The following is a 20,474-nucleotide window of genomic DNA, read 5'->3' as shown; positions in this document are numbered from 1 at the left end:
GCAAGTGCGGATTCTTATGCGTGCCAACGTTATAAAGTTTATTTGGTTTAGAAATCAATCGTTGAGAATTTCCCCAGGTCAAGAACGTGAATCGAACAAAGAAAAGAGCTGAAGATATAAATGATGAAGTATGATTTTTGGAAGAGATTTGAGATATACTTATGTACTTAAGTATCGTATCGTCAAACACCTCGTGTCCAACTACTGAGCGATCTATAAAGCTATTAAATTTACAAATTGCCTCAATACTATACCAAAATTTTTAAGTAAGGTATTGGGTGAGATAAAAAAGTCAGTGACACGAACAGGATTCGAACCCACGACCTTCGGCTAAATACGCCGCTGCTTTACCACTTGAGCTATCGTGACTTCGATCCACTCGGACACCAACTTCCCATCACAACCCACCTTTTGAATTTTCCCTCCTTTTTGCCATTTTTCAAATCCCGCTCGTGACACTGACTTTTTTATCTCAACCAATACCTTACTTAAATATTAGTTAATTGAAACGAATTTATTTGTTCAATTGGACCACGCAACCTAATCGATTGTATCAAAATTTAAATTACACCGAAAACAAAACAACAAATGAACTCTTTAAAACATGAAACATATTAAGTTTATTGACACAAAACCTTCAACTCTTTAAAGTTTAGATAACAAATTGAAGTGTACTTTCTATTATAATAGTAGGGTGCTTTCTATTTTAATATATTACTTTATAAGTAACTTTTTGGAATGATAAAGTAGTTCCATTTCAGAATATAGATAAATATTTAGACGTGACAATAGATAAAAAATTAAAATATAAAAACAAAAAGAATAAATTCATTTCGATTTAGAGGTCAATTGACCAAGTTACTTGTTTCAATTAATTATTCTTTATATTTAAGGTTTCGGTTGAGATAAAAAAGGATTCGAACCCACGACCTTCAGGTAAATACGCCACTGCTCTACCACTTGAGTTATCGTGACTTCGATCCTCTCGGACACCAACTCTCTAGTTGTAAAGAATAATTAAAAAGAGTAAACTTGATTTAAAATACTGCCAACTTTATTGGTTGCTGGGAAGGAATCCCGGCTATCAATACAAAATAAAATAATGATTTATAATCATTTATTAAATCTTATATGTATGGATGTATGGTTTACAACTTTGGTGTGTGTCAAAAGAAGCAATACTAACCTAATACAACGCTCCTTGGTATTTTGCAATAGCGACATAAACAGAGACATGAACATCCAGCACATCGACACTGTGATCACACTGTATGCTTACTACCTTCTTTGTCAAAGCCACCCGAACACCGAGGCTGCCTGCTACATAATCATCATAGAGGACAAAGCTATTTGAGTTAGTTCCGTAAAACGTCACGCGGTAAACTCAGTAAGATAAACTGTGACATCAATGAATGCACTAAAGTGTATTTATTACTAAATTAGCCATTATAAAATTAATAGATGGTCTCATTTGACCAGTTTTAATAAATAAATGTATTACTAAAAATAAAAAAATTGTTCCGTTTCGACCCGTATTCTCGTAGATTTGAGGAAAATGGTAATCCGGGTCATAAATCTCGTCCGTCCATCTAAGATATGCGGGTCAAGAAATGAAATACATTTTCTATTACGACAGTTGCGTCCAAGCATAAGTAAAACCTATGACCAACTCAAACTTGACTTTGAAGTAGGAGACTATAAATTTAAAAATGTTTAAAAACCTTTTTGTAATTAAAAAGTAAGCAGGAAGATGAACACAAGATTTGATACAAAACTTATGTTTTAAACGTTCCATTATGCTATGATTTACATTAAGTTTAATAAAATTAAAAAATATTATACATTCATTCAAGCTTTGAAATCAATTTCATAGATTGAATTTTTTAAAAATCAAATTTACTTTAAAATTTTCATTTTAAAAAGATCTAAACATCAGATTTTGTACGCCGTTATCATATATCATTTTTATTTTAAATAAATCAACAAATTTTATAATAATATCAATGAAGTAATGATATTTTGGAAATTATATTTACATTTATTACCCTGAATATTATTATATTCTGAATATTTTAAAAGCTTCATTACCATACCAAATTAATCAATTTTAATTATCCCAAAACACGAGGTTTTTGTAATTGATTGGCCGGGATAAGCTTGAAGTATCTAAAAATACGCTTGAGGAAATACGTGATTAATTTTAAATTATTAATTTCCTTCAACGTATCGTTTTACTCTGATGTGTTGTACATGCCTGAATTAAAGCTTATTTTCGTTTACTATTTGAGTTGATTCTATTACATTTTTCCTGTAATTAATTATTAACAATAAAAAATTGTTATAAGAAAATAGAAAAAAAGTAGAAAATGAATTTTATTCTTAGGCTAGGGGCCCCCTTCAATAACAAAATTTGGCACTATTCGAGTCACAATGAATATACAGTCAAAGACAAAAAGACCGGATATTTGTATTTATTTATTTCAAATTATACGTATTTCTATCGTTATATTAATTATAACATACTTATTTTATTGTGGATCAAAATAAACAAGATCAGAAATCCATGAGTTTTTTTAAGTAAAATTATTTAGTCATGATGGTTTGAAAGAAAATCCTCCAAACTCCTTAAGCCAGGTTCACTTAAGCAAGCAGTGGCAGGGGCGATAACGCCGGAGCCACAAACCCTTTTTTTAATAGGAATTTTAGCAGTCCCTTTTCTTGAAGACTTGGATAAAAACCATATTTATATGGCTACATGGTAGCACGTTCTATTCCCTCCAGTCCTGCCTCCCACGACCGACCCCCGCCGCCGACCCTTCCTTTAATTATATTATACTTTGTATTGCATAGTGTTCAGTTTTCAATTGCTCTGAATACATCCATTTTGTTAGATTTCAACAGAAATATGTAGTTAAATAGATGCCCAACTAGGGAAGTAATCTTTTGAAAAACTTGTTCCTATGTGCCTACATTCAGGGCACATCATTAATTATATGTTACAGGTCTTCCACTTCGGAACAAAATCTGCATTGTAGGGAGTATAGTTTTATTTTGTTCAGGTACTGTTTACATATCCCATGGTTTGACCTGGGCTTGTATATTGTACGACCCAGGTTTTATATTCACCGAAGACGAACTGAACCATGATGTTTTGATATCTCCTGTTATATACACTGCCCATCAAATAAATAAATAAACCGACCAGCTGGTTTGAAACTTTGAAAATGCGTTTTTCTCACCCTTTTAAGTCACAGACCTGCGCTAGATCTCATTTTTAGAAAATGTTATGCTGCATAATAAGGCTTTTTAAAAGTTTTCCTAGCTTCAGCCATTATCAGTAAATTCCAAAATTCGGGTCACATGTTAATTTTTGCACTTTTTAGGAAAACTTCAAATTGAGGTATGGAGACAGGAAATTGTCTTTGGAGCGGCCCCATAAAGCAATCGATAGAAAATTTTAATAAGCTTTCAATTAATTGGTCATCTTCCACTTAGCTCGATTTTGGGACAAAAAACGTGGTTATTTATGAGCTCATGGAAAAAAGGTTTTCGCAAATTTTACGCTCTACAAATTTTGTTCCGAGGGCTTTTTAAAAAAAGTGAACAGGGAAGGGACAATTCTTACTTTTTCTTACTTTGACCGTTTTGGGTGCGGAATGCTTCTGCTGGCGATAACCGCGTATTTACCTCACCACAGAAATTCAACTTTTCCTTCCCATTTCATGAGTATTGTGGCAGTTTGACTTCGAACTGAAACAATAGGTTTATGTATCGGGAGTTAGAGGGATCGGTTTTTTTCCACGAGCACGTAAAAAACCACGTTTTTGGCCCAAACATGCGAATAACTAGAAAGCGGTGGAAAAATCTGGCAAAGTGGAAAGTGATAAATTGAAAGCTTATTAAAATTTCCTATTGATTGCCAAAGGGTGTCGCTCCAAAGATGATTTCCTGGCTCCTTAGCTTAATTTTTAGTTATCGTAAAACGTGCAAAAATTAACATGTGTCTCGAATCTTTGAATTTACTGATGAATGTCTTAAGCTAGTAAACATTTAAAAAGCCATCTTGTTCAGCGAAACATTTTCTAAAAAATGGCAGCGCAGTTCTGACTTAAAAGGCTGAGAAAATATGCATTTCCAAATTTGGCCATTCTTTCGAGTAAGAACCTGGTGGTCGGTTTTTTTTATGGACAGTGTAGTTTTAATTTTTTTTTTTTTTTTGTTTTGTTCCGATTACAAATTTAAACTACAAGAAAATTCAGAGCTAAAACCGTTTATTAGTGATAAAAAAACTTACATATTATATTTAACTCTTTTAAGTTGTCTTCCCGCTTTTGAATTATTTTTTTAAATTGTAAATAAAACTCTTTTCCAAATCAGTATAGATATTTTGACTCTAGTAGAAGTTAAATCAATCAATGTTGATTTGAACTTTTTTGCAAATCCTGGATAAAGGTCCACCTGCAAAAATCACGGTTTCTTGTCAAATGCCATAAAGAAATTTTTCTTAAATTTATTTTAAAAAAGAACGTTAAAATCTTATATTAATTGTAAGTATTGATCTAATTTACTCACAACTTTACAATATGTGAATATTGCAACTTATGACCCTGTAACCTAACTTTCTTGAATTTCTCACAAGGTCAACGTTTTAAATTTAGCATTGAAAATATATCAAATCCATATATATACTTAGCAGTCACAATTGACCGTATTAACAATTTTAATCAAATATACTTTTAATCTAAGGGCTTGATTTAGATGAAAAAAGAAGTGTCTTCAAACTGCAGTCACGATAGTTCAAGTGTTAGATCAGCGGGGGTTCGAATCCCGCTCTTCACACCCGCTTTTTCGTCTCAACCAAGATCTGAGATTGAAAGTACAATTTTAATATAAAAATATAATAAAATTTAAAAAATTAATAAAAAAGTTGTAATAAAGGAAAAAATGACGAGAGGTGAGATGATTCAGCTTGACGCATTGTATAAACATTTTTTCGATATTTGGGATAAATACAATTTTGCTAGTTTTGCTTTTAAATGGCAAAAATAAGCAATTGTTTTAAATAACTTAGAAGCCAGATTTTATTAAAGGTCTTCTTTATCTTTGGCAAGAGAAATCAGGTTTAGGTTTGTTTTGCTATGCTGTAAGTTCAATTAATTTTCCATTTGTTCCAACATTTTTACAGGTTTCTTTGTTTATTGTTTCAAACTACACTCGTAATAATATTGTTTTTACTTTGATTTCGCAGGGCTGACTTGGATGTTGGGTGAATGTCAGGGCTGGGGGAATTCAGGCCCCAAGTTTCCAACCAAAGCAATAACCCGTTTCAACCCTGGCTCCATCCCGTGGCGATACACGACAGGTGAGCTTTACCGACAAATAAACCTATTCACTTCGACAAGTCTATTTATTCCTACTTTCAAGTTGACTAGAACAAAGTTTTTCTATGTACGGTCATTGGTAAACGGGATGTTATGACGAATTTACGCAATTTTTATAATATTGTGCAACCGCATATCAAAATTAGTTGAATCATGGACAATTTTTTTGATAACTTTTAACTTCTTAAAAAGCAAAGTTCATTTAAAATAGAAATGTTTTAAATAATAAATATTTATTATTTGATACTAGCACTTAAAAATAAATTGCATCATTTTGTCAGATGACTTCTAAAAAAAGGATCGCATCTATTTTTTTTATTTTCAAAAATCAAACAAGCAATCGAAAACATTATTTAGTAATATTCATATATATTTTTGCTCAATTTGAAACGCTAAAAAATTTATTTACTTGTGTTTTTTCAAATTTTTCATAATGACAATACAAAATTGTTGGAGTTAACGTTTTATCCAACATATAATTATCATCAATTTTTATTATTTTCAATAAATTTCATTTCTTCGTTTTCAGAATCGGCGTAAAAAATTACAGAAAAGAGCATCATCAAAGTGTCACGAAATTAAAGTCATAATTCCCGTTATTTCCTTATATCCCGATTATCAAAAGTAATAAATCCCAGCATTTTTTTCGGAATCTACGTAAAATCTACGTAAAAAATTACATAAAAGTGCTTCATTATAGGATCCCAAAATTGAAGTCATCAAACTCCATGAATTTGTTGAAATTACATGAAAATGTATTATCAAATATCACCATATTAAAGTGATCAAATTCTTTGAATTCGTTTTTATGTAGTCTAGGTGGAAAATACATTAATATGTATCATCTGATTTTCACGTCATTGAAGTCATGATATTTAACGAATTCGTTTTCTATACAGAGTTAAAAATAACTAATAAATTATATCTTACATCAGGCCCACCCAATTCTAAGAATTGATTTTTGTACCCTTTCTTTCCAAATTTTTGGTTTCTTTTCAAGTTTTATGAATGACTGACTTATTGCTGTTAACACCTTATCGAACATTCGAAGTGGAAGTTGTGAGATGATATTTGGATCAAGTCTTCATGAATGTGAATCTAGTGCATGTGCATGATTTGGTTAGTGTCATAAAAGGGAATGTTGAGGATGCGATAGAGAACTTTTGATTAAAAGGATTGGATTATTTGAATGTTGGATGGTTGGACTCCGTAGACCAAATTGGTCTAACTAGTATTTTGTAAATTGTTAATTTATTGTGTTACTCATTGCGAATTTGGGTCCAAGTAGGATGAGTTGTTTGCATCTTCGGTTCAGATCTTGTTTTTTTTGTTTTAAGCGTGAGTTTTATGTAAGTCTGCTGTCCACGTAGAACCGAAGATAGCGGATTTGGTTGGATGGAGGTATTACCTTACTATATGAGCACTGGTCTTTTATGATAATAAGTACAAAAAAGATAAAATAGATTTTCAAAGAAAAGCATATTTTTAATTAATTACAAATTTAATAATTAAAACAAAATATGAATTTACATTTGTTTGTTTAAATGAGTTAAATTCAACAAAAATTAATTTGTTAAACCATAGTGTAAAGAACCCACCTCGCTCTTATGAAAGAGCGGTGAAATACCGCTTATCCATTAGAAGTCATAAAGAATTAAAACCAACATAATAGCAAAAGTCAAACTCGCCTCCCTTTTTTTCATGTTTACATTTTAAATCTGAAAAGGATTAATTAGCCACTATTACGCGGAATATCCCAGTGAAAGCACAAAAACGTCCCTGTTTCTGGCATTACTCCGACTGACGTTGTACGAACTAATTAAGCTCTTAGCTCTTGTATGTAAACACTGAACTTGTCAAAACAAAGATTAATAGAGAGAGCCCATGAGGAGAGAGGGAGAGAGATAATAAGAGATAGAGAGAGACTTATTTTCAGGAGCGCTTCAACTCACACAACCCTTTACATATATGAAGGGCCCAGTTTAATAGTAAAGCCTATCCATAAAATTTCACTGTTCAAAATTTAAAAAAAAATAAATAAATAAATAATGAGAATTTGTAATTGTACTAAACGGGATGATGAGACAATTCTTTATGAAAAGCTCTTTTAGTCTATCCGTGTACCAACTGATTGTACCTTCTTTGACGTAACGATAAGAAAATAACACGGTTCTTGTAGATTGATGTGATGATTAATTTGTTTAAAAGCACAAACGTAATGGATCAGTGAAGTGAATATCGACGGTTATGTCTTACCCACTGTCCTCCCTCTGACAAGCGCTTACATATCCGTCGAAAAGAAAAATGCTCCAAGGGAAGAAAGCAGTTTTTCATTGTTGTCCCAGAGCTGTCGGAGTATTTTTCACTTGACTTCCCCTTTAGAGAAATATTGTAAAAGCTGCTTTCATCGAAAGCCCAAGTGAAAAAGCACAGTGAGAGAAAAACACTTTCCTTCCAGCTGCTGGGAGTAAAGTAATCAAAATAAAGTATTACAAAATTTTGCTGCATTAGCATATCAAAAGTTATATATGGTTTTTTAAATAATAAAAATCTGAATAGTTATTTAAAGCAAAAAAGAAAAAACTATTTTAAATAACTATATACATACTATTATCTTTAGCATTAACCATCAAATTGTACGTTCTAATTATTTCAACACTTCACAATTTTGTCGTGAACAAATTTTTAAATGTTATCAATAAAGACGGTCGCTTTATTCTTTAAACGGGCAAAGATGGAATCTTTATTATGAAATTTGGCAGCTGTCAGCTCTTATTGTAAGCCATTTCGTTTACAACATCAATTGTATATTTCACGCCCCCCCCCCAATGTCATTTTATACACTTGCCCTTGGACGCATTTCACCGCGAAAAATTATTTATAACGAACGAAAAAAATTAAAAATTCAGAAACATCTTGACCACTATGGATTGCCCAGGTATTAAAGGTATTGAGGTATAATGTCTTTTTCAGTGAATTTTATTTAAATTTCAAACGTACAAGAAAGTGTCAATATTCATTATTTAGCTTTCGTGTAAATTATCCGAGGCATAAAAAATTACAAATAAAGTTCCTACGTCATAAAAAATTAAACTTGAGAGAATATAACGCGGATCTTTTTTTAAAAAGATGGTTCCTACTCACATTAAGTTGTTTCGCAACAGTCCGGATTTCGAGCCCTTTAGCTCATCGTCAGGTTGAAGGGTTTCTACAAACACGTCTTTCGACATGAATTGCAAAAGTGAACCCGCTGATACCCCCGTAAACGCGACGTTCCAATGAGGAGCTGGTTTTTTAATGGCGCTCAATTTGAAGGTGCAAAAAGCGGGAATTATATTATGCTAAAGGGTGACAACGAGCTAAAGGGCTCGAAATCCGGATTGTTGCGAAACAACTTAATGTGAGTAGGAACCATCTTTTTAAAAAAGGATTGAACTCCACACTCACTCTATCATTCATAATTTCTATAACGCGGATTGTTAAAAAGAGAAAAGGCAAAAAATAGACAAAATTTAAAATATAAAATTGATTTAGTTGCAACTGTTTTTATAAATAATTAAATATAAATATAAATCACCACGGAAGTGGAAGATTTTTATTAGAAACACACAGTTAAATTTGTTTCCTCCCTACTGTCGAAAAAAAACTGGAAAAATAAAATGTAACCGTTCCCAAAGTCTACCATCTTTCTGTAAGATAGACTAAACGAGTCGGATAAACATTTGCGATGAAAGTGTATACAGGGGTGAAGTGGAGTAATGGTGGAGATACCCTCCCTGAGCCTAAAATGAAAAACATTTCCCTGAAAGTAGCTTTTAACCGTAGCCGGTTTAAAGGGCGTTAAAGTCGGGGGTGGAAAAAAATTCACACGCTTTTTCCCTCGCCGATGCTTACAAAGTACAAGTACAAAACCTCGTATCTTGTTTTTGAATAGATTAATCTGAAATTGAAGTCTTGCGGTAATTAAATATCATTAAACACAAATGTTACAAAAGAACATTAAAACAAGCTAACATTTAAAGTGTATAATTTTTCCCCCATCAATAAATTTTTGCTAAAGAGGAACATCCGTCAATCAGTACGAAATCTACAAATCTAATCAGCCTGTTTTATATTAATATTCTTGTTATAACATTATTCAAACTTTTTTATTACAATATGTTATAATTTTACCAAAATAATCTTTAAGGAATTCTTGTACAAAGTTTTCCTGAAAAAATAGTCGAAGGTGAGGTCATTTTTTTAAATATTATTAACAACGTTATCCTCAATATTTATATTATAAACAATAGTTAATGCATATTCTTTAAGCTGTCATACAATTTTATGAACTCTTGATGTACACAGGTATTTGATTTATGTGTAAATAAGCCTCTGGTATAAATGTTAAAATTACAAAAAAAGACAGTCGGTTTGTTAACTCAATTAAACTAGTTTGAATTTTTTTGTCACTGAAAGGATTTATTACTAGGATGAGCCGGGCTAAAATTCAAGCTAAAAGGGAGAAGACTGAATAGAATGTTAGCCGAATCAACAGGTTGTATTTAAAAAAACCTTGTGTAGCAGTTGTATCAAATTGTGACTTCCTATTTACCGTATCCTTTTATCCCGGGTAAAAAATAACACTTGGAAAGTGACGTTATCGGTCGTAGTTTAAAAATGAGAAGAGTTTTCACTTATGAAACTTAAATAATCGATTTAATAATTAACATTATCGCCGAAAATAGGGAAATTTATTGTGTCGATATATCTTTTTTATAAATAACTACAACTTTTCTTTAAAAACAATTTAAACATACTAAGCAAACACAAATTTAAAGTTGTCCTAAGCCACTTATAACGCAACAAATATCAATTAAAACATAAAATTGTTAGATCTTTATTATCTATTTAATTAATTGTAATTATAAATTGATTAATTTAAGTCATAAGTGTGTTAATTTAAAATGTGGTTAGGCTAAGCCCGCAATACCTAGAAGTCATTCGGAACTGTATCGGACGAGCTATGTATTATTATCGTTATATGGTCGATTCTGAATCTTTTTATGTCATTTTTTAACAATTGGTCTCCGCATATTCGCTCTGTATAGCTCCCTTTTTTTAAATCTTCGATATTTTCAGTTTGTTTTCGGATTTTTAACAACTTCCAAACACAATTTTAAAAGTAAGTTCTGATAAAAATCTATTTTCCTGTAATATTTGAGGGAAAATGCTCTTGTTCAGTAATTTTTGTTTTGCCTTAGTTGTTTGAAGGATTTTTTGAAAGGAAGACAATTTCGCAACAAATACTGAGGATCTTTATTTTATACTGTTTTTAACGTTAGATTAGTTTATTTATGAACGTGCTCGATCAATAAACGACAAACAAAATATCTACGAACTTTTGAATAAATTGAGAAAAGAAATACAGTATTAAAAAAAATCATACGAAACACATTTGAAAAGCTTGTCAACAGAGTCTGGGAGCTTCTGGCGTAGAATTTAACGTATCGTTTGTCATAGCGGTGTCCCAAGAATGTAAATAGAACTTGATTCGTTTCCGATAAGAAAAATCCACAATATTTGCCTAACATCTCTCCGACATATTAAATGTACATACAGTTGTATAGTTAAATAAATGAAATTTAAAAAATAAGTTCCATAAATATTCTGTAGGTTAGATTATTCACTTTCCTTTTTTTCCATTCACCTTTATTTTTTATTTTGTTGCTTTTTCCATAAATATTTTCTATATAAACACATACATTGTTTGTGTAATGCATTTACATAATGAATGTAATGTAAAAATTAATATTTTTTATTGATATTTCATCCATAACGACCATTTTGTTCTGCCTACCCTTACTGGGTTGGTCTGTGTAATTATCTATTATAAAAAAACGAACACAATCACAGATCACCAGTCATCAAAACACCGATGGGACTAATAAAAATATTACAGTCTCAATCCACCAAAGGCGCCGACAAACAAAAATAACTTTTACAAACACTCCCACCCATTACTTTATAAAAAAAACTTAACTTCACAGTATTTCACAAATATTAACAGGCACACTGAAGAAAGTGAAGTAACGAAACACGTCTGACAGGCCAAAGGATCTAAGACTAACAGAGAGGCCAAAATGATCGTTAACGACCAAATTTCATGTTTATCACCCAGCAGACAACACGAATTCATCTTACAATTTTTATTTATTTCTTTTTTAACGAAAAGATTTAACAGCTTATTTTAATATTTTATTGATACTGGGATAAATCCGTTCTTAGTTTGTAAAGTGCTAAACCTGTATTTTTCTCGTTTTCGATTAGTTTTGGCCTGTCTACACTCCCTGTTTTACCCTGTCAGGGGCTTTAGTGCTGGTCAGAGTAAATAAGCCGGCAAGCCGATCCATCAGGCACATCTGACAAATGAAATTTTTTATTAATATTCAATAGAACATTGTATATTAATACATGAATTGATTCTACCTAGATGGATAATATTTTTTATAATAATAATGATCTTATCAAACATTAATGATTTAATAATTCAACTGATAAAGCCTTTCTTTACCTCTAACCGATAGGGTTCATTCTTTCAACAAATACATTTGGTGATGATCATTTAACATTCCATTTCTACATTATAACGAATCCCTTGTAGACTTTGATTTGTCTACACTTTCAACACTTTTTTGGTCAATTTTCCTGTAGTCATTATATTTTAAGGAACTATGTTCGATCCAACAATAGAACGTGTATGTCGGTTGGTAAAATTGATTGGTCTCTCTCACTTTTTATTTGTTTTATTTTATTTTTCGGAATCAACACAATAGAATTTCCTTTACAATCACGTACTTCATTTGATTTGTGACGGCACGTACCGAATGGTTGTATTTCCCGTATAGGACGACAGTTATTAGAAGCCCGGAGACCGGAAACTTTCTTCCTCCTGTAATGAAGTGAAGGCTTCTTATATGGCGCCACAAATCAATAACTTGGTAAACTCTTTAGAAAAAAAGAGAAAGAAACAAGGGCTTTGTCGAGCTTTTAAAATAAAGTGTGAATAGAAGGGGGAAAATTGATCTTAGCGATCGACTACTTTTATAAAAATACTTCACGTTATTTTGTAAAGACTACAAAGATGATTATTTTAGTCATTTATCCTATTTTTTCTTCGTTTCGATGATTGCTAACGACCAATCTTCTTAAAATATTTTTAGTTACAGTTGATTAAAAATGTTAGGCAATTTATTTTCTTTAAGGTAGAAATTATTTCATTATTCCTCATCATGTAGGTTAAATTTGCTTTTAATTAATATCACAGTTAATAATCACTTACTTCATAATAATCACTTAATCAAATAAATTATTTATTAATAATCACATTAATTAGATTTTATTACTGTTTGAGTTACACATGTGGTATTGTCTGAAAAGAAAGATTTCTGGCAGAAGGTCTGCCTACATCTTCAATTTATTAGAAATGCAAACGTTGGCTTTTTTTTACTCAGCTTTTTGAAGTCAGGTCAACACTTAATCAAATATTTATGCTATTGTTGATTTTTTTATCGTCACTTAGTTTATTAGTCATCATGTTTGTATTTCCTAATTTCTTTTTTTTCAGTGCGAGGAACGAAAGTGGAGGAAAAGCGCCGTCTCAAATCACTTCCACTGTACTTCATCCGCAGCAACAGCAATCGCCTCCCCAACAGCAAATCCCAACAATAAAATATGTCGTGACACAACCGCCAAGGAGATACCCCATATCTGTAAGTGAATATTTCATGACGGTTCCCCTCTGAAAAAAATTGTCTGAAACGTTTCTGGCTCACTTAACTGAATAATTCTCGAGTTTCATGCCAATTTTTATTTTAGAAATAAGAATGTTTTATATATCGATCATTTTGGTCTATTTATGTTGGTTTTGTCTATAAGCTATTTTCAGTGGTTTTGAAATTAGCAAAATACCCAAATATATCTGTCTGGTTTTGTGAGAAAAAGTGATGGGAGACAAGTTTGCTAGCAATCATTGAACCTTTTTAAGGAAATACTTTTGTTTAACAGAAAGTCCCACCTCCAGTACCTGCGAGGACGAGACCATGCGTTACTGGAAGGCAACGGCCTCCACCGCCTCCGAGGCCTCACAGGACCGAGACACCAGTAATAAAAGAGGCTGACATCCCACCACCGCCTCCTCCGTCGTACTCCGAGCTCTACCCCATAACTAATCAGACGATCTTGAGGCGGTATTCCCATGGTCAAGTGCCTGAAAACAGGGATGACACTCTCAACAAGTTGCCACCTCCGAGACCGAATCCTCCAAACCGGAAGTTCTCCGAGGGCAACCTTCCAGCAGACATTAACTACAAGTTCAACCATAAAAGGAACACAAATGTCATACTGCCGCCGCCCATCCAAACCGAGTATGAGGACATCAAAGTCGAGCCGGAGATTCCAGAGAGGCAAGACTCGAACGTCTCGAGCGACAGCTTTTCCCAGAACTCTTCACCGAGCTACACGACGAAAAGCATGGAAGCCCCTCTCCTTCCCCAGATCGCGAAGGGGACCGGAGTACGGAAAAAAAAGTACGGGAGCGAAAGAGGAAAAGACCTGGGGCCAATTAAAATCGACAGGGACGAAACCGTGCCCAACGATCCGAACACTTCACCGATAACAAAAAGCCATTCGACACCGGCCAGTTTACAGACAATTGTCAGATTCCATAATGGATCCAACATGTCCCTCCACCACAGGGTAGGTAGTCCCACTCTTTCTTATTAACTAGCCTGGCATAATTAATTAATAAACTCCGTGTTGATTATTAATGGGATTTAAGCAGATAATACGAGACATGAGGCGTCCGTCCAACCATTACATTACAAGCGGAAGATTGAGATTCCAGTTTGTCCAAGTAATATTCAACGCACTCGCCATTATGGCCATTGCGGGTGGTGTTGCCCTTTATTTCAAAGGTAACAACACATTTACTCTAATGTATTAATAAAATACTAATTTTATTACGAATTACAGCATATCCACCAACAGTGAGATACGTAAATCGTACAGTTACAACTACAAAAAACACATTTATACCACAGCAAGATATCAACCCTGCACCAGGTAAGGAACAAATTAATTTTTCACTAACGCACAGGTAGGTATAAAGAATTTTCTTCACCAATAGTCAAATAAAGAAATAAATTGCAAAAACTAATGAAAATAAGTAGTTTCTGATTTGACAATCATTTTATGATTTTGAAAGTTAGTAGTAAGTTAGTTAGTATCTTTATACGCTGGAGATACGGGTTATTTATTTATTTTTTATTTTATTTTTGTGCATGGGTTTTGTGACTACAGCTATAAACGCAAGTTAATATGCCTCAAACGGCTACACTATATTACGCGGTTTATTCTACTGTAGTACCAGCACTCTTGTTTACAGTATACATAATAATTGGAAGGACTGTTACAATCCTTGGCAATGTTGGAGCTGAGTCGGTCTTCAAAAAAATTTGAAATCGTCGAAAAATTATGTCAACCAATAGACATATTTATGACGGTTTTGCCCTGATGATGACCTTAAAATAGGTCAAAAGCTTAGCATTAACAATTGAATTTGCCTTCATGATAATACCGTGATCCAGAGTATTCGTGATGTTCGTTTTTAGGTACACATTTTAAGTCCTGATTCTGGAGTTAGTCTTGCATATCAATTTACTCATTTATTATTTATACCCGTCTCCAGTTTGTTTAAAATCCGATCCCTTGCTGGAGCTCATGTACCCGTCCTGCCTGTGTTTTCTACCTTCATTTTTTTATTATTTCGTACAATTTTTTAATGAAGGAATTTTCTCCTGGTTAATTGCCAATTTGATCAAGGAGTCCACTTTTTCGTTGGACATAATTCCGCAGTAACACCTCACCCATACAAAATGAACTAACTTCTGTTTGTTTTTGTTGAGCATAGGAAAGTTTAGCCAATGTTTCGTAAAGGTCGTTTGGGTTTCTGGCCCGAAAGATCATGAGTTTCGATAGAGGTTAGAATCTTAGGAGGAACTAAAGCAAAAGCCTAACATTTGTAAACTACTTTTGCAATTAAAGCGGTTTTACTCAAAAAGTTAAACTACATTTACATGAATTTCACTTTGAAAATATGGGCCGGTGTTTTTCACCACTTTTCTTCATCAAATCATTTGAATTTCTTTACGATACTATTATTATATATTCGTGTTGAAACAATCTTCAGTTTTAATTTTCGAGATATTAGCAGAGTGGGGCAAAGCTCTGCTTATTAAATTTCTGCGAATTTTGCCTGTACCAAACTCAGCCCATACAGCACCAGTACACCACCAGGTCCGGCGTCTGGGGGTAATCAATTAAAAAACTTTTCCTTCCCTTTCGCAGGGCTTTGGTAGGGTACCGAAAACAAGTCCCTCAAGCTAAGGGCACAAACAGTAAGAACTAGTGAGTCATACTTTAAACAAGGAAGTAGAGACTCAAGTGGTTCTACTATACGATGTGGTCGTAGTTTGAGAACAACTTGTAACTTGAGGGAACTAGTCAACCGGGTCGACTGAAATCTTTATAGCTGGAAGTCATAAGTCTTTCTTAAGGCACACGTATCGATGTGCTCCTTGTACCACTTCTGAAACTGGCATGTAAAATCACCCTGGTACTATCCTAGGGGGAAAAAAACTAATAATAATAAGGATTTATTAATGTTTGTTAATGTTATGTAGTACCTGGTCACCCTGATCCGTCTTCTCTCGATGTATGTTTTTTAAACAAAAATCCCAAATCAGTAAAATTTTTTAAAGTTTATTTATTTTCCAGATTTTGTTTTGTTTTCTGTTATTAAAGTTTAATAACTTAAATGAATATCATTCCACAATGGTATAAAAAAGATATTCGTTTATCTCTCAAAAATATGTTGACAAATTAGCCATGGCTGATCGTAAATTAAATTTTTACAATTTTTAATTAAGGGTGAAATGTGTTCTCTCTTTTTTTAACGTGCGTTGTAATATATAAAAATTAATTTCCAAGGGAGAGTTTCGAGTAATTTTTTAAAAAATCCTGGCAACATCTGTTGTCACTATTGCTGACCCCCTTCCACCAAAGGAAACGCCTCTCTTCTTGGTAAGCCCCGTTAGTAAACTCGGTTAATTGCATCTCGAGTTGGAAAGTGATTAAATGAAGAGGTTGTATCATTACGCAGGGAGCAATTAAGAACCGGCCACTTGGCAAACCAAAAGGACTATAATCTACAAACCTAAATTATTGGCCGTTCACTCACTTCCACCAACATAAACCCAACCCCACTCTATTACATAGTTCCAAAACTATAAAACAATGGCAACTACTTGTCTCGTAAGTCAATACTTAAAAAATTAAACCCTAATTTTGAACTTAGTAAACGGATTTGCTAGTGGCCAAAGACTTCAATGAAAAAGCCAAAGACAATGAAAAATTTAATTTAGAATAAATACAGTCTGCGTAGAATAAATAAAATACATAAACGATCTTAAAATATGAATGGTAATCTCAAAGCGTAAAGCCGTTTTTATATTATGATAACATAGCACACAATCTCGTACTCTGTACAGAATAATCTTACTTGAAATAAATATACTGTGATTCTTAAATTTTATGATATATTTATAATTTATTTTCTATTAAACAACTAAATAAATCTGGCATTGAATAACAATTAGTTTAATTTATGCTAAAATATGAATTTCATTAATTAAGAGAAATTTAAAAAATCATTTGCCGGATTTGTCTTACATTTGTTTAAATTCTACATTGTACTGATTGAAATTAAATAATAAATTAAAAGTAAAAAAATTGATAATCCATCCAATTAATAAAATACACTAGTACACAATATTCATATTTGGAAATATCAAGGTATTGTAAATTAAAGGGGAAAACCTTTTATCCAATATTCTGATTTCCTACGTGTTTTTCAAATATTAACCGCAATGGAATAATCAAGGTTCCATTTAAAAATATTCCAAAAAAATTACCACAGTCTACTTCCATATAGAAATAAAATCATTTTACCGAATGATAATTAAAAAGTTTTTATGTGTTTGAATTAGATTTTTCATGAAAAGGATTTAATCATCTGAAAAGGCAAGCAAGAAAAGTAATTAAGTATAAAGAATTCACGATTAAAAAAAAAACGTTAAAATAGCTCAACGTGAGTTCTTTTACGATTGGGTTACGTATTTATTATATATATTATTTTTTTTTTATTTATTTATATTTTTTTAAATATACCTTGTATTCGTGACAACTAAATTTCATTTATTCGTCTTAAGAATCTACTTAAGAAATTAAATAAAAGTGCATTATCAAAGTGTGACGACATTGAAGTCACTAAATTTCATAGATTCGTTTTAAAAATCTAAGTGAAAAATTACATAAAAGTGCATCATCGCAATACCACAACATTGAATTCAACAAATTCCACTAATGCGTTTTTCAACCCTAAGTAAAAATTGCATAAAAGTACATCATCACAGTATTACGATATTGAAGATACACAATCCCATTTATTCGTTTTAAGAACCTACATGAAAAGTTATATAAAAGAGCATTATCCAAGTGTCACGACACGAAAATCATTAAATGCCGGTAATTTGTTTTAAGAATCTGTGTAAAATCTACCCCAAAAAAATATATAAATAAGCACTATCACAGTATCACGATATCAAAGTCATCAAATTCCATGATTTAGTTTGGATGGATTTTCTTGATAAATATATAAATGTATAGCACTAAACGAAATTAATCATACCAAATCCCATTAATTCGTTTTTACAATCTACTTAAAATAAAAAATATATAAAAATTATATAAAAGTGCATCAGCACGATATCACCGACATTGAAGTAACTAAATTTCATTAATTTGGTTTAAGAATCTAAGTGAAAAATTAAATAAATAACATCATCAGAGTGTCCTGACACATGAAATCACTAAATCCCGTTAATTTGTTTTTCGAATCTAATCGAAAATCTTCGTGAATAATTACGTAAAAGTGCAACATCACAACATTAAGTCATCAAACCCCGTAAATTTGATTTTAGAATCTATGTAAAATCTACGTCAAAAGAAATGAAAAATGCATCATCACAGTATCACTTCATTGAAACCATCAGATCGAACAAATTTGTTTTTCTACCCTAAGTTTAAAAAAATATCATAAAAGTGTCACGGAATCAAATTCTATGAATTCGGGTTTTGACTCTACTCCTCATCTATACGTTATGAAAGACAGTTGGAGAGTGAAAAATAAAAATTCAACTATATATACAAAATCAGGTTTGAACTTTCATTATATATATATATATATAATGTATGTTACATATTCTCCAGACCTTTATCTGCAACCCGTCACATTCATCCCTTATCACATCTTCACGGGTTCATTACCAAGAAACCCCCTCCTTTGTTACATCCCTCAAGTCTTTGCTAATATTAATATTGTTAATTTAATCCATTCTTGGACCGGAGATCCTTAAGACCGTTAAGATCGAAGATTCCCTAATTGGAATTGGTTACTCCAATTTTGTATTGTACTGTCGTGTAATAAATAGTGTCCTTTTTAAAAACTATTTCAATCCACTTATATTTTATGAAGTATTATTATTTCATAAAGTAAACCTACAGTTTAGGATTATATATAAATCATATAATAGGATGATTTATGGATTTCTAAAAAAAAATTATTTCCATCCAAGGTATAATTAATAGGCAAGAAAACAACATTGAAATATTCAAACCAGTATGATTTGTTACTATCGACATTACAAACAAAAGGTATTTTTCAGTCGGCAAACAAACTTTGACCAGAACGATATCGAACGAAAGTTAATTAAAGTGAATATGAGCTCGGCGGTCTAAGGAGGAAATTGGTTAGGTGGATTTATTTTTGCTACCGTCCACTTCCAGTTTTCCAGACGATAAGGCGGAAATTGCAAAACTGCGATTTTTGTTCGAATTAATACGTTCTCTAACGTTACGACATTTTCCAATATTGTTTTGCAAAACGAATGATTTCCACTTTCCACCTTTTGTCAGTTCGGGCGCGGATTTGTTTCTAAATTAAAGGCGTTTCGAGATTTGGCAACAATCCCGGTACACAACAACAACAACAATGTTTTATTGTTATCACTTCCGAGAAGCCGACACCTTCGTGTTCTTATAAACTTATTTTTCTGAATTTCACCTGAATTGGAATTTGTGAAAATTCATACTAAAAAGTTGATTGGTTTCCAATTACAAGTAGAACAGTGTTCTAAGAAATACGACTAAAGGGGTTAACAGCAACAAAATTAATTGTTGAATATGTTAACAGTAGTAACAAGCTAAAAATATTGTAATTTCGCAGATAATTTTAGTCTGCTTATCCTCGCTGGTTATGTCTGACAGGCGTATTTCGCAATCATGGGTTGTAGGTTGTGCCTCTTCCTACTTATAATCCGGACAGACCAACTAGCGAGAACAGGCAGACCAAATGATGCGAATGGATGAACATATGTTAACACTGATCACTTTGCTGGGTCCGTCTATTCTCGCTGATTCATGTGTTATTCAATAATGAATAACAGTGAGAAAGTTATTTAAGATTTCATTGGAAAACGTGAAACAACTGAAGCACACTTTATCTTATTATTTTATTTATATTTTAAGTCATGAGATTTTTCTTTTTTCTATAGGGTGATAAACTTGTAGTTTAGTCGTTTCCTATCATCCTCGTCTGCTTATCCCTGCTCTTTTGGTCTGGAGGATTTCTAAGGAAAGCAAGGCGAGGCTCCCATTCCGTATGTTAAAATGAATTTTGTCTGGATAAATTTTATAAACTAATAAATTAAATAAAAATAACAGATAAACCCAGCAACGAAGATGGCGAGAAGCCAAAACTCGTCTGACAAAAAAAAAACAGCTAGGGTAGTCGCCAAAATGGTCGTAAACGCCCGAACTACCAATTTATTTTACAATTATTTGTATTTTTGCCACAAATGATGCCAATTTGGGCAATATTTCAAATTTTGGATGTGTCATTAGAAACTAAGTAGTTTATAATATCACTAAAGCTAT

General features: G+C 32.3%; 1 protein-coding gene across 2 annotated transcripts in view; it reads left to right on the top strand.

Moving 5' to 3' along the window:
- The window catches only part of LOC106660968 (atrial natriuretic peptide-converting enzyme), a 43,772-nt gene that overhangs the window by 15,141 nt on the left and 8,157 nt on the right, over positions 1-20,474 (top strand). Inside the window, exons 2-6 of one of the 2 annotated variants that reach the window (XM_024227859.1) lie at positions 5,249-5,362; positions 12,988-13,132; positions 13,428-14,117; positions 14,203-14,335; positions 14,394-14,483. In XM_024227859.1, the coding sequence (XP_024083627.1) occupies positions 5,271-5,362; positions 12,988-13,132; positions 13,428-14,117; positions 14,203-14,335; positions 14,394-14,483 (1,150 nt within the window). In that variant the 5' untranslated portion in view covers positions 5,249-5,270. Of the gene's footprint in view, positions 1-5,248; positions 5,363-12,987; positions 13,133-13,427; positions 14,118-14,199; positions 14,336-14,393; positions 14,484-20,474 lie in introns of both variants that reach the window. The other variant, XM_024227858.1, reaches the window with a different exon arrangement.

The sequence above is a fragment of the Cimex lectularius genome, unplaced genomic scaffold (genome assembly GCF_000648675.2).
Source record: "Cimex lectularius strain Harlan isolate CLEC.00 unplaced genomic scaffold, Clec_2.1 scaffold177, whole genome shotgun sequence".
Lineage (NCBI taxonomy): Eukaryota > Metazoa > Arthropoda > Insecta > Hemiptera > Cimicidae > Cimex > Cimex lectularius.
The sequence above is the reverse complement of the archived record's forward strand: the minus strand, read 5'-3'. Positions and strand labels throughout refer to the sequence as shown.